This window comes from Hakea prostrata, chromosome 7, assembly GCF_041222555.1.
Source record: "Hakea prostrata isolate BN-2017 chromosome 7, UWA_Hpros_2, whole genome shotgun sequence".
In the NCBI taxonomy this organism is placed as follows: domain Eukaryota; kingdom Viridiplantae; phylum Streptophyta; class Magnoliopsida; order Proteales; family Proteaceae; genus Hakea; species Hakea prostrata.
Window position 1 is genome coordinate 15,463,926 of NC_142606.1, and position 16,017 is coordinate 15,479,942.

Genomic DNA, 16,017 nt, shown 5'->3' on the forward strand with positions numbered 1-16,017 from the left:
AGCAACGCCAAGCCCATGCCTTTGATGAGGTAGGCTGACAAGGAAGATAAAATGCTCCTTCCTAGGTCTTATCCAGGCTGAAAGGACTAACAGCTCATGATGGTAGGGGAGGACAAGAAAATTGGTACAGATTTGAGCTTAAGAGGATAAAACAATGGTGAACACAACATAGACTCCACAAAGTAAGAACATGAAGGAGGTACTTTGCTCAAGTAAACATTGGAAGAAATTGGCAGGATCAGCTGCAAGCACTAGCCTTTCTGTCACCAAAAACTATTTCCCAATTTTTTTTTCCAATGCAAACCATATAAGGCTTCATCATTATATACAATGATCAGTGATGAAGAAAAGCAAACTACAGAAACAAAGCATCTCGTAACAACCTTTTCTAATCTGATTATGGGCAATTGAACAAAATAATGAAGTCATACTAAGTAGATCTACAAGGAAAAGACAATAAAAATAAAAACCGTCCAACAATACAGATACTGTTCCAATATGAATCCACACATAATGTCAGACATGACTTACCTTGCAAAGACTATTTAATTAGTTGTTATGGAGAATACATAATAGCAAGTTTTGCAATACATAAAGACAATTTTCACTAGTAGCTTTAATTACCAAATTCTTTAGAATAAGAATACAACATACCTCGAGTCTGGGTCTTTTGATTCTTGATGTTGCGGTAGACTCCAAGTCAGATGTTTCAAGACAATTTGATTGCTTGAGGCTATCATTAACACTGCCGGCTGATGATACAGCATTCAGGGGCATAGCACTTGTGTTGCGTCTCATTCTCTTTGTTGCTGCACTTCCATCTTGTGAAATGAAGTTCCTTGCTTGCAAACGACACATTGTCATAGCTACCAAATCCTCCCCAACAGCAGCTCTTGATCCATTACCAGGTGCTGATCCTGCTATCCTATCAATCATGCTCACAACTGATCCAATGTCACTGACAGAGGCACACAGAGCTTCAGATGGCATGGATTTTACCTGAAAATTTAGAAAAAGTTAAAAGAACATTGTAAGCTGCTTTCTTCATTAATCTAACATCATATGCAGGGAATGGATGAAATGAACTAACCACTTTAAGTAGACGCTCCAAAGGTTGCTCTGTAACACCTGACTTGCCAGAAACAATTGTTGAAACAGCACCATGATTTCCATCCTGACTGCTAAATTCAGCAAGCAATGGAGAAGCTGATATACCTGGTGTACCAATGGCTAGGGATTGGGACTGGGGAGGGGCATGTGCAACGGTTGTTTGCGGATGTCCTGTATTCCCTGAATTTGAGAGCAAAGAAACGCCAGAAACTTGTTTCTCAGCATCCCCTGGCATGGGAGATGGTACCATAGGAGGGGAAGGAGAAGGAACAACAAAAGGAGAGTTTGTTGACTGCAGAGGTGTTTCAGCTTTTGAAAGTGATGTTAGCAAACTCTGCTGGTCAATCTGTGGGGATGAATGCTGAGAAAGTTGGGGGGATGCAGCTTGAAGGTGCTGAGGAGAGGAGATGGGAAATGGCGCACCTGTTTTCAACTGCTGATGATATGTTGAGCGCTGGCCTGCTGAGTGGTGCGGTGGGAAGATTCCTTGTTTGACACCCATGCCTTGTCTCACCTTCAAGTCATTGACTTCATTCATCTGGTGAATCTGAGGAATTTGGTGTGCCTGCAACTGTGCAGATTGCTGCTGCTTTAGTTGTTGTAAATGCTGCTGCTGCTGCTGCTGCTGCTGCTGCTGTTGTTGTTGTTGCTGCTGCTGCTGCTGCTGCTGTTGCCTCTGCTGGAACAATATCTGCTGCTTCTGCTGTTGAGTCAACTGTGGGTGCATCTGGCGCTGTTGAAGTTGCTGCTTTAGCTGTTGTGTTTGCATCAATTGTTGTTCCTGTTGCTTCAGATGCTGGTGTTGAAGCATACTGGAATTTGGCTGAAGATTATTAATATTAGACTGTAATGTATTCACTCCACTCTGTGACAGTGTACTCATGTTTGCCTGTTGGGGCATGCCCACAGTATTTTGCTGAAGAGAATTGACAACACCTTGCTGCAATGAACTCAATGAACCTCCTTGCCCTGACTCCAAGTTAGAAGTAGACTGCAGTGAACTAATCATGTTTGGCTGTCCACTTGGAACCCCTAAATGGCCGGATAAAGATGGTAATGAACCATGCTGCATGCTAGAGACAGATGTTGGCTGCATTGATGTTACTGAAGCTGGCATGTTAATTGGTTGCATCTGGGGATTCATTTGGTTGTCATGCTGTTGCAACTGAGTCAGTTGAGATTGTGATTGTGATTGTGGCTGCTGCTGTTGTTGCTGCATGGAGTGTGGATGCAAACCAGGTGCCTGAAGGTGTTGTCCTTGTATTTGTGAAGAAACAGGCTTCTTTGGTCGATGTGTAGTAAGAACATTAAGGATCTGCTTTTCATATAGAGCCAGCTTGTCCTTGTAAGCGGGCATAATATTACTTTTTGGCACTTGTAAAAAGGTTATCATGCGCTCCAGCAAATTCTTGAAAAATTTGTATCGTTCAAATTGGTCTACCTTTGGTTGCTGTGTAGGGTCTTGCGGCTAAATGAGAAAATTAAGCAAAAGGTAAGTTTGTTTTCACAACAATTAAAACTTGAGAAACTTACACGGCACCCACTATTTTTTGGGTGAAACTAAGTAACCTCCCCCCACTATTATCTCCAAAATTACATGGCACCCACATGCATAATTACAAGTTACCCACAGTTAAAGTTTGCTATTAAATGGGTAGTAAAATTACCTAAATGCCCTTTTTGCCCATACTCAACTCCCAGGTGAGTGAAGGGATTCTCCCTTCTTCACCCATCTTCTTCCTATCCCTCTTCGGAAACTGCTCACCACCACCGGAAACCGCCCACCGCCACCGACGACCACAGCCCACCCCCAAACCTTCTTGACATACATCTCCCTCTCTCTCTCTCTCTCTCTCTCTCTAACCGAAACCAGAAGCAAATGTATAGCATTTACAATATCAGAATCTCAATATGGGAAAGAAAAAAAAAAAAAGAAAAAGAAGAAGAAGAAGAAAGAACAAGCACAAAATCGAGTAAAGTAACCTGACCTCTAAATAAATACACACAATAGAGCACCCACCTCCAAAAACAGATTTAAAGAACATAACTAAGTGGCAGTCGCTTCAAATTCAATAACCCTAACTGCTCAAATTGCCAGGCAATAACAAAGGAACCAGTAAGAGAATTCAAATACGACCATAACCAGAAGAGAAGGAAACTTTCTTGAACTTCTTGTTCATTGAAAAATTGATTTGGGTTTGGGTTATCTGAGTTGTGGAAAGGGAAGAGATGAAATCAGCAACTATGGCATGCTGGGAAGGCTTGAATCAACCGTACCAAAGGAGATTGACGGAGATTTGGCCAGAAAGTAGAGAGCCTATGGTATTCAAGCAAGGGTTGCTCCTGTACCAACTCACAGAGCTTTCTCCTGGCAGAGGAGACATAAATGAGGGAAATAACAAGCAAGAATTTCAAGGAAAGGGAAACAAATGAAAATGAAGCCATACTGGATCAAAGCAACTTAAGGGAGTAACTAGAAGTTGAAAAGATAGAGACAAAGAAATGGGGGCGGGCTGTGGTTGCCAGTGGGGAGGGGGTCTAGTCGTCAGCAGTGGTGGGCGATTTCCGGTGGTAGTGAGTAGTTTTCGGCAAGGGATAGGAAGAAGATCGTGAAACTAAATTCCTTCACCCACCTAGGGAATGGGTATCGGCAGAAAGGACATTTAGATAAATTTACTACCCATTTAATAGCATAGTTTAACTGTGGGTAACTTTAATTATGCATGTGGTTGCCATGTAATTTTGGAGATAATAGTGGGTGGACACTAGTTTCACCCAAAAATTGTTTGCCATGTAACTTTGTGGTGCATTTTATGGAGAACAACTAATGAGGAATCCAGTTTCCAAAAAACAGGTACCTGCTGGAATTTGTGATTAATCCTCTGGTATAGTTCACTTAGTTCTGGCAAGTACATTTCCTTCATTGCCTTAATCTGCAAATTCAATGCAAAAAGCCACATATTTAAGTACATATCAGAAAATGTATACATTATCTGCTTGAATAATTTCTTGCTCATTGAGATTCTTGAAAGAATAAAGTAAATAAAAGAAAAACCATAATTAACTGAAAACTGTCACTCCAACAAAGTTCAGCATTCTGATATTGAAGATCCTAATTCATTTAGACTCCTCAGGATCAGAATACAACAAACTCTACGTAAGATGGATCAATAATTTCCCACATTTGGACGATCATAAGTACTAAGTACCCCATGAATCTTATGGCAGAGTCAATTTTTGTATAAACCATTCACAACAAGGTGGCCCTAGTTTCATTCAAAAGAGACAGGAGTATGTGGGGAACCATATTACCACCCCTTTTACTAATTCAAAGCAAGCTTATTACTCAGTCATTAAAAGGTTTCTTGTTCCAAAGTGTTCAAAAAGCCATTTCTTATCAGCAGTGTTAAAAGTAATAAAGAAAAGAAAAGCAACCGTTAGTGCACACTGAAGGCATTTAAAACAGAAAACTAAGGATGGCTAACAGAGTATCGAGATCCAACAGACAAAAATGAGCGGTCACATATGAATATCTACACTTTCTTAACAACCATCTCTTAGAGAGGGAAGGGACAAAAGTTAGAAGCAGGTAGCCACAAAATTTGATTTCAAGCACCACAGAATTACAGACTATGGAAGCCATCCTAGCTGTTTAAATGCCTTCAGTGTAGCAATTAAGGTCAACAAGGAGTTGGGAAGCCACCTTTTGAAAGACTTCTTCTTGCCAATCATAACTTTGTCCCGTCTGAGCTGTAGAATCTATTGAAGCTGAGAATTGGCAAAAACAGACAAATAGAGATTAGCCAACAACCCCCACATACTGGATATGAAAATTCTGTATAAAAGAGAAGGAAGAAAAATTATGCAAAACTAAGACTACTTCCATTTGTCAACAAAAGTTAAGCATCATAGTACTAGTGCCATGTCTTCGAAGGATATCTTATGGTTTTAGAAAAACTCTACTTGTACTTTACCTCTCTCCCTTAGGCTCCATTTATTTCCAGTTAAACACAGGCAAAAAGAGAAAGTGTTCAGACAACCATGAGATTTACCTGAATGACTTCAGTTCTTGGGCTATGTTTTCCAAAAAAATTCAAAGATTTCAGAGAAAGTGTTCTGGCATTTGGCTTCTATCATTTGGGGCTCCCATTTATTTCCAGGTAAAAGTAAAGTACGAGGAAATTTTTAAGGAGAAGTCTCTGAAAACATGAGATTTACCTGAAACTTTGTTTATCTGGAGTTTCTTTTTGTATCCTACAAGGATGATCAAATCTGCAAGGACCATGATTGGGAATTGTTTGATTGTCTTTCTACAAGGAAGAAGCGAAACAGAATCAACTTGAATTCAAGATAGCTATTTGAAATCTTGGCAAAACGCTGGATTTGCTATCTCATGTCTGCTTTTTGAGAAACAAGACCAATTGAAGAGGAGGGTTTCTTCAAACAACATGGAACTGAGTCAACTATTCAATCAAATGATATTGAGAACGTTTGCGTCTCTTCTCGAGAAAGAAGTGGGGTATTTCTTTGCAAAATTGTGTTCAATTTCATATGTGGCAATTCCATCAAGATCTCTTCGTCAGTTGGGGGCAATTATTGTTGCACCAAGTCCATCCTCCCCAATTATTAACTTAGCTAAGCAATAATTAAGTGAGCAAAACAACTTCATCAGTAGTATTGAGAACACAAGAATAAAATTGGAATAGAGCATTCCAGCAATGCAGTCAGCTGACAGTACTCAGAATGCAGAATGCTAAGTACCAAGTTGATTAGACATCACATTGGGAGGAGGCAGCCAAGATATATTGAACAACTATAATGGAGTCCAAAATATGGACATTTTCAACCCCCCAAAAAATGCAACTAGAATGAAGTAAAAGTTGGTTGAACAAGTGGGGTATGCACTTAAGCCCTTGTCTATTTGCACTTGTCACAGATGACCAAACCATGAACTTTGAAATCAAGGTCCCATGGATCGTAGCCAAAATATAGTTTTGATGGATGAGACGAAAGTGGGGACAACGCCAAGTAAGAGCATTGGAGATCGACAATGGAAACAAGAGGCTTTCTGCTTAGTGAAACAAGACAGAATGTATAACATGTAATTTTAGTCAAGTGATGATGGATACTGACATTGTGCACATTTGAGAGAGAGAGCAACCAGAAAGTGACGACTTTGAATATTTGGGGTCAATCATGAATAAGAAAAGTGGCATACAAGATGGTGTTTGATAAGAACCTACTAATCACTGTGAGATTTAACAGCAAAAAATGGAAGAGACTTATAAGATAAAGCTGGTTTTAATGGTGCCAGTCAGCCCAACACCCAACGGCTGCCCTAACTCACTCACATAACCTTCCCTGCACTCTCCTCTCAATTCCCCCTATTTATTACCCCTGAACTAACCCTAGCACTCCCTCTCTCTGCCACATGGCATGATTCTGGGGTCCTATCACTACCAACCCCTTGAAATTCACCTTTTCCTCAAGGTGAAGGAAATGTTGAAGCTTGGTCTTCACATGTTTGGCGCACAATCATACCATTGCAGCAACAATCTCAGAGACCCAACAGTAGACCCATCCCCAAAAATGTCACCATTGGCTGATGCCACCCTTACAATATTGATCTCCATCCCAGCGACCTGATAAAATGGTGTCTTGCCACTGCAAGCGAGTCTTGTAATTGCCAAAATCAAAATTTGCCCCAAAAACATCATTAAAATGAATCTGATTCCGAATATCAAATGCTAAGAACCATGGAACCATTGAAGAGTAACCCTTTTCAAAATCAGCATTCTTCGCAAGCATTACCAACTAGGCTCCTTGAACGCCTTTTTTTGTAATTGTCAGAAGACCAAAGTCTAAAGAGGATAATGAGAGAGTAGCAGCGATCACTACGATCACTCTAGCAACAACATTTCCTTAACTAGATCAGATTGTGTGCAGGAAAGGAACTCCAAAAATCTTATTCGACGAACCTTGGTGGGAGCTCAAACGCCAAGAAAGGAAGAATAGACAATGGAACTTGAGTCGCCACTGTTGGAAGGGCTTTTAGGATAGATGATGAATATATGGATACTTATTTTCCTTACAAGTGTTTGGTGTAGTTTTAATTTTAGCAGACATTACATTGACACTGTAGTGAGTATTATTGTTTTCTTGCAAGACTCATAGTTTATATGAATACTGTTAAGCTAATATTTTGTTTGATGCATTTTCTAATAATTTGTTAATTGTTAATATTTAGATTAATAGGTTTTTTTTTTGTATCAATTTTCATTATCATTTTCTAACAATTTTTCATCTTGACATACTAAACTTATTTTGCATTCCATAATTTATTCTCGACAAATGTCACCAAACCATTTTTCATTCTTGACCAATAATGAATTCTTGTACTTATTTCTTTTAAATAGACATAATAGAGAAAGAGAATTGATACCAATAAGAGCCTAAACAAGAACCTGCAACTCATCTTCTTCCTTGGATTTGCAGAATTTTCAGAATCTCCAGAAATGAAATAAGTCCTAATCATCACATCTGGTTATGGTTGAAGATCATCTATAGATAACAATTTTGAAAATTAGAACCACCAACCCTATCCCTTTTCCCTCCCAACCAAAAGCCATTCCCAAAACCCTAACCCTAATTGAGCCCCAATTGGCCAAGGACTGGAATTTCCAAATCTGAGTTTGTATTCCTATTAAATTTCAGAACCGAAATCACAATCCCAGCAGCTTATAACCCCTAAAACCTTAGCCAAAGCCTCTAGAAACCCTGGTTGAGTGCTGGTTCCATTCTAGAAGATCCAGGAAGATTAACCCTAAACCTGGGTATACATCAATTGCCCTAGTCAATGACAAGCTCTAGGTGAATCATCTGAGGATATATTAAACAAATGCCTAGGGGTTCCCCAATAAAGAGGAGTGGATTGGTCTAGATAGGAGCTAAAAGAGCTAAGGCAGGCCTAAAATGACCATGGGAGAAGTTGTGAGGAGGGCCATGCATAGTCCAGGCTTTCTACCAAGTATGACCTCAGATGAAGGCAAAAATGAAGCCAACTGAAGGTCAAGGATCCGTGTAGTAGACCCCATTCACATGAGATTCTCCAAGTCCCAACTTGCTGGGCTGCGCCATGTTCTCTTACTTCCATCTTCCAATTTTCTTTTGATTCTCAATGTTCCATTTGTCTTTTCTATTTTAAATTTCTCATCTCATTTCCCATCCCTCTGTTCCCCATCTCTTCTCCCACAGACCTCACTTTGGCTCCATGTAGCTGACCCATTAAGTCAAGATAAGGTATACACTGACCTACACCTGAAATGGAGTAAGCCCAGGTTCACAACTAGGTGGCTTTGTCCTTTGAAGCTCCACCAGAACTAGGTTAATTACAAAAAATACATGATTCCCAGCAGTAAAATTGGACCCTGACCACTAGGGACAGCCAAGGACAGAAAAAAGAAAAATAAGGATATCTCCCAACCCCCCCCCCCAAAAAAAAAGGCTCCTATATTCTCTATATGGATTCACTCAAGGGATCGGAAGCGGGCAGAAGCAACTTTGTTGTTGCCTCTATCTACACCGGCTCTCTTTCAAGCGTCGTAGGTCGAGTCTATGCAATGGAGGGGTTGCTTTGTGATTGTCGACCACCCTCCGCATTGAGCTGTCAAGACAAGAAGAGCCAACGTTCTTGCTTCTTTGGTCCAATAACCCTCTAGGAGAATGAGGATCATACCCCAAAAATTCATGGGTACAGATGTAGACACGGTGATAATGAGTCACAGAATTTGCTATCTAAACCTTCCGTTCAGTTTGTCACGCTTTCATCTGTGGCGGAGAAGAATAGCCTCAGTTAACCCTGTCTTTCATTGATAAGAATCGATACACTCTCTAAAAAGTTCCTCCTCTAAATGAAATTCAATGGGGTCCATAGAGACCATGTCTTCATCCATAGGATCCCAAGTACCCAGGTCAATAGAAAGTTTGATTCTATCTGAACTACTCATTTTCAAATGATATCCACATTGTTCACAAATATTCATTTTTGCCTCAAAAAAATCTTATAATTTAATTCATAAGAACTTTCACATTGAACCAACAATGCCTGTATATTTTATTTATATCGAGATCATCATATCCTTCTCTTATATTATATATATATATAAAATAAAATTAAAAAAACCCCAAAAACCACCTCAACCCAATAGGAAAACAAAATTAGAAAGAACACACTACCTACTAGAGACTTTCTCATCTGCATCATTGAATACTAGGAGCTCATAATCTAGACAAGACCATATTAGTACCCTAAAAATCCTAATTTCTAAGAGAACCAGGATTCCTATGCCAAATATCTTGCATCTTTTTGTTTATCTCCTTCTACTCGACAATTTCTAATGTTTTGCATCCCCACCCGCCACCAAAAAAAAAAGGAACACAAAAGAGAATCACCAAATCTACTAACTTTAGCAATTAGCAAATCACATAAATTCTAAACAGAAGTTAAAAAACCATCTTAACATTTATTCACTTCCCCCCCCCCCTCCTTTCTGGGGGAGGGGCGTAGGGCAGTATGTGCTATGGGGAGATAAGGTATCTTAACATCCTTGTAGGAGATCATACATCTTAACATGCAAGTTCTTCAGAAAAGTCAGAGAACAGACACTTTACAACTGCAACAGCATCTGCATCTAAGAATTTCAGTAATAACTCCAAAAGACTGATTCTAGAAACAAATTACAAATTTAATGTCATTTGCATTATTAAGAACAAAAGGAAAATGTGTGGTGTAAACTATCTGATGAGATGGCAATAATAATTGAACGTTTACTGATATCATGAGAGAATGCACTCTGCAGAACAATAAAGGCATATGAGCAAGTAGAGTTTCAGTATAAAAAAAATCATTGAAATACAATAGCATACATACTTGATGAAGTCTCAGGAAGAATTCTTTGTGACTGCATCAGTTTCTGCTGCTCAACAACACTCTGCGGCTGAACCAAGCCACCTGAACTTTGAATCCTTTGCTGCACGTCTCTTTGCAACGAATTAGGCTGTTGTTGCAACCCTAATTGTTGTTGCAACTGACCAGGTTGTGATTGGAGTTGAGACATCATTTGCTGCTGCGCAAGTTGTGATTGCGGTTGTTGCCCTTGTGTTGGTAACAAGGTCGATGCTGTTTGATGTGGTTGTTGCTGCTGCACGGCAACCTTAGCTTGTAACATCTGCATTGCATGCTGATTAGACTGAATGTTTGACATACCAGACTGAGCTCCAAGTAGTTGATGCTGCTGCTGCTGCTGCGGCTGCTGTTGTAACCCAGAAACATTACTTTGTGAACCTAACTGCTGCTGCATGTTTGAGAGGTTATTCTGCTGGGCTTGAGCTAGCAACCTCTGCTGCTGCTGCTGCTGCTGCTGCTGCTGTTGCTGCTGCATGTCTGGGACATTGCTTTGTTGTCCGAGTAACATATTCTGTTGCATGTTTGCACCATTTGTTTGTTGCCCTATTAGTGGTTGTTGCTGCTGGGAGGGCATCAGTGATGACTGAGACATTGGTGCTTGCTGTTGATTAAGAATGGAAGTTTGTTGGTGCCCAGATTGTTGAGCCTGTTGCTGATGCCTGAGCCCAGATTGTGGATGTTGCTGAAGCACAGAAGCTGTAGGCTGTTGAACAGAAGGTTGCTGATTCTGTGGAAGGCCTGAGGGTGGAGTGGATTGCATCAAGGGAGGCTGTCCCTGCTGAAGAGTGGACTGGCTTGAAGGCAAACCAGAAGACATTTGCATTAGAGACTGCTGCGTGGATTGCATTGCAGTTGTCTGTAATAGATTTTGCTGTGGCTGCTGTTGCTGCTGGATATGCGATTGTATTACTGAAGGCTGACTATTTCCCTGCTGAAGCTTCTGCTTCAGATGTTGGAACTGTTGTTGCTGTTGGAACTGTTGTTGCTGGTAAAGATACTGTTGTGGATTCTGAGACTGTTGCTGGTGCTGCTGTAGGTGCTGTTTTCCTTGCATCGGCCGCTGGGAATTGGAAAACATATTTGAAGACAGTCCTTGGCCCAGCGAATTACTTACAGTGTTCTGTGAAATGCCTGTAACACTCTGTAAATTAGTAGTCTGGCTACCAACACTTGACACCGTGCTCTGAGTTAGACTGCTCATAGATGGAAGCACAGATGGCAGGCCTGCAGAATTCTGCATTCCAACAGATGCCATGGGATTTTGGATGCTCTGACCCAACATCTGTTGCCTTGACTGATTAGGCACTGTCATTGGAAGTGCCTGTCCTTGGTTCCGTATTGAGGACTGCATATTTTGGGTTCCTATTTTACAAAAAAAAGACATGAACAGAAATAAAAAGTCTTGACAAAAACAACAGATCAGCTACTGAAAAATCACAAGACCTAATATAATAAAATGTAATACACATCAAAAGAATTAACCCCAAAATAAAAAGGGAAAGCAGGGAAAATGACAGCAGAAAGAAGTCCACATTTGAGTGTCTTTTCATCAGATTAGACATAGAAACACCATGGCAGAGAAAGGAAGTCCAACTTAAGTCTCACCAGATTAGAGATTAGACAATAGGACCACTTGAGGAGAAGATGAAAGAACAAATCTTAACTATCCCACTCCTTTGAGAACAGTAGAAATAATTTTGTAAACCTATAACACATATGCAGTAAACAGTCCTGGACATCCACTCAAATCTATGTCAGACAAAACACAATAAAATCCTCTAGCAAGGTGAAAGAATCCCAAACTTCTATACTTGTGCTCAGCTCATGAATGGGTACATTTTAAATCTTGCTCATACGACTTAGATGTACCATTAAGAAGGTAAGCCAGTTCAAGGACCAGTAATGCAGGAGCAAGACCATGGGCCAATTTCTGGTTCACAATTGAGCCTAGGCACTGACTAGTTTACCAGGCACGTTGTTGGCGCCTTGATCCTCCTCCCCCACCCCCACCATGCACTGCGGACACCTTACTTGCCTATTACAATCCTTCTCTAACCCTAATATGAACCCCTGACATGTTTGGAATTGATCCTCCTAAAACTCCCTTCTAGAGTTGGACTCTATTCCTACAGTGTATGCCCCTCATTATTGGTGTCTTCCATACAGACGATTTCCTAGACATCCAATAATAAGAATTACCACATCACCCTACCACATGGCACAATTAGGCTGGACCATAACCCACAGATTACATAGTGCTCAGTCCAAAAAAAATTGTACACTACTTTCATTAGAAAATGCAAAATAGAAATAAATGACCAATGCAACACTGTAAAAAAGAAATTCAAACATGAAAGATCAGAAAATTTTGAAGGAAAACCAGCAAAGAATAAATTTAGTTAAAAAGGATGATTAGCAACACCGACATTAAAAAAAGACTAATTTAACAATAATTTTAAAAAAAAATTATCTTTGAAACTAGATAAACCAAGGCGTTGCAGCGTCTAGGCGACAAGGCATACATTCAGGTGTTCTAGCCATGCAGTTTATGACAATATGCATTGGTATTTCTATTTAATTATGCTTGTATCCAATATAGGAGCCATGTCAATGCAGACATAATTACGGTAATAATGACACCTTGGTGATGCTTTGGCATCTATAGTGAAGAATTCAATCTGTTGAATCTGGAAAAAGCACTCCAAATTGTACCTGGATCTGGCGGACTTTGGTTACCAACACCAGGATTTGACGATAAGGACCCAGTTACGCCAGGAGGCTGAGATTTTGTCTCCATTGTCAACATCTTTAGAGAAATCTTTCTCAGATAATCTGGCTGAAACAAAAAATCCAAAAATGTTATACACATTTAGAAAGCAAGCTACAAAAAGGAAGAAGCAAAGTGACTATTATCGTACCCCACACTACTAACACAAACAAAGACAATTCTGAAACCATCCATTTGTCTCCCCCCCCCCCCCCCCCCCCCCCAAAAAAATTCCTGTAACTATTACACAGTCATTTTATTCTCAGTGAGCATTCCTGATGAGACCATCTGCTGTAAAGCTATAGGTGATATGCCCCTTCAGCAAGAATGAATCTGCAAAATCATGGGTGGATCCAAGGGGGTCCTGAAATTTGCGCCCCTTATATGCACTGTATAGACAGTAGGAAAGGCACAGGACTTGATAGGCATATGTGGCTAGCCTCCTACCTCATCTCATTATTCATGTCCCTCGTCATCTTCAAAATGTTCAACTCCATGAAATTATGATATATGTAATATCCATAAAACATGTAAACCAATAAGAAGAATTTATCTTATGTACACATCTTATATTCTAGATTATAGCGACTAACTCATTACTAATTCATAGAATTTTGAAGAATCAGCACCAAGTTCTTCAACCTTGACATAGGTATTGACAACAGTAATCCACAATATGCAGAAGCTTAGCAGTTAAAGGAATGGCAAGCATGTAATAATGCCAAAGAAAAAAAAGAGCCACAAAGAGAATACCATATGCACAAGTAACGAGTGTACCTGATTTGCTGCAGCGGTATATATCTTTTCCTCAAATCTTACAGCAATCTTCCTAAGTTCTTGTAACCCTTCTGGGCCAGCAATTGGAAGGTTCTTCTTCAAAGTCTCCATTCTGTAGATGTGGAACACTTTTTAAGTATAAATAACTGACTAAGAATCAGCAATCCATAACAAAGAAGCAAAGAATCAAAACTCCTATGAAATAGAAAGGAATACCAATACAGAAACATAAATGAGATCTCCTATCCTGCTACACCTACCGATTGTCCCTAAAAGAAACTCAAATGAAGCTATACACAATTACCCATGCAGGACAACCAGCCAGGAACCAATTCGGACCACCAGCATTGAAGGCCACCTGATAAGAATTCGTGTTCGAGCCTGATAAGAATCCACGACTCGAACACGAATATATATGTGTGTGTGTGTGTGTGTGTGGAATGGATACTTAATAATATTTAATATTTAAGTACTGAAATAATATTCAATTACTGGAATAACAAATAACAAACACAAATAAAAGATAAACTGGTTTTGATGATCCCAGTCACCCCCACAAGATACACTGCCCCTCAGCCATAGGCTGCCCAAACACTCACATAAGACATCTCATACCCTTTCCTCACACTTTTCCCTCTAGGTACAACCCCAAATCAATACTAATCCTCTCTCTCCTCCATGTGGCATGATCCAGGGCCCACCCCGCCCCCCCAAAAAACCCCCCCCCCCCCCAGGGAAAAGAAAAAAAAGGGGGGGGGCCCCCCGCCCCCCCCCCCCCCCACCCCCCCCCCCCAAACCCCCCCCTCCCCCCCCCAACACACCCCCCACTGGGCCCTAACCACTCATTCTGCGGTCCCTTTCAAATGAAGGCTTAGTTCCTTCAAATGGCAGCCTCTTTGCAATTTTGTTTCTCAATCCAGCACATTCAGCCTTTAACTCCTCGATATCATCAATGCTAGTGCAAGGCAGACCTTACGACTGTACCTTTTTGTCCTCAGAGATAAAATCCATAACCATGAGAAACAGTATTTGGTGCAAAGCAAAGAAAGCCCTCTCGGATTCGATAAGCTGTCGTAACTTCTATGTGAGATTTTCCAGCACCCCTGAGCAAGACTATACTTTCAAAACTTGCTTTACTCTGATTAATCGTTCTATTATGACGTTCGATACTTTTCCTTCTAATTTTTCCCCAGCCGCCCACGAAGTAGATCAAACAGATTGAAGCAAATGCCCTGATGTCGCCCTCGAACTATCCGCATTCATCCTTGGCTGCGAGATGCATCACCACCTCGGTCAGGGTTGCTGCACCCTTCCTCGCCATCACGAGTCGCAGCTGGATGTTCTGGTTTGCTGAATAGATCCTGGTGTCGGAGGAAGACGAAAGTGGAACAGTTTTATAATTTTTATTCTGAGAATACCCCTACTCAAAGTGTTTTACACATGGGCAGCTTGGTCTCTAGGCCTTTATTTGTGAGGTCACTAAGCCATTTGTTGGGCTAGGCCCAATATTTCTCATTAAAGCCAAATTATGGGTCCCTATAGAACATAGTTGTCAAGGCATCGCCTCGGCGTCTCGGCTCCTTCGGAGCGCCTCAAATTGGTGTCGCCTTATTTTTAGGCAATAAGGCATCTGTTTTTTTTTTCTTTTTAAATCACGAGAAAGATGCCGAATCAAAGGCATATATTGAAATACTTATTAGATTCCGATTGTAAAGTATCTATTGTTTGAACCTATATGCATATGTATAATGATGCTACATGTGATCAAATGTTAAAATAAAAATAAAAACAAACAAAATCGAAAGAGAAAGTTCTTGACTCAAGTCTCACACTCTCACTCTCACTCTCACTCTAATCCCTAATCTCTTTCTCCCTTCCTCTCTTCTTCTCTTCCATTCCCGCGACGACACTCCGGCAAGCAATGGCCAGCGACGACACTCCGGCAAGCAATGGCCAGCGACAAACAACTTCTACTCTTCCTTTCTTCTTGCAACTTTTTATTTAGGACCTATTATGTGTGGTTTGTAGTATGTTGGATGACTTGAGGTAGTTTGATATTAGTTTTTTTATTATATAAGATATGATAGATTTAGAGTGAATGAGATGTACACTTAAAACGCCTCAACCGCCTCAAAAGCGCCTCGAAGGGCGCCTCATCGACTCATCGCCTCAATTAGCCTAAACCGCCTTACATCGCCTCGTCGTCGTGACAACTATGCTATAGAATGGGTTTTAGTTGGCTCTCTTAAGTCCCATTCTTTAATAAGGTACACGGGCCAAATACCAAAGCCAACCCAAGGGTCTAATAAACTTAGCCCACAACCCTAGTCCTCCCAAACCCATTTCTAGACCATTTCTTCCCAAATGAGACTCAACTCTATGATGCCAACCCTAGTTT

The 16,017-nt window shown here is 40.5% G+C and overlaps 1 protein-coding gene across 1 annotated transcript in view; it reads right to left on the reverse strand.

The window, feature by feature from the left end:
* The window catches only part of NRB4 (mediator of RNA polymerase II transcription subunit 15a-like protein), a 33,087-nt gene that overhangs the window by 6,102 nt on the left and 10,968 nt on the right, over positions 1-16,017 (reverse strand). Inside the window, exons 3-9 of the mRNA XM_089163485.1 lie at positions 13,620-13,731; positions 12,788-12,911; positions 10,040-11,437; positions 4,814-4,878; positions 3,969-4,043; positions 1,091-2,578; positions 655-999 (exon numbers count right to left, since the gene is read on the reverse strand). Of these exons, the coding sequence (XP_089019611.1) occupies positions 655-999; positions 1,091-2,578; positions 3,969-4,043; positions 4,814-4,878; positions 10,040-11,437; positions 12,788-12,911; positions 13,620-13,731 (3,607 nt within the window). The remainder of the gene's footprint in view (positions 1-654; positions 1,000-1,090; positions 2,579-3,968; positions 4,044-4,813; positions 4,879-10,039; positions 11,438-12,787; positions 12,912-13,619; positions 13,732-16,017) is intronic.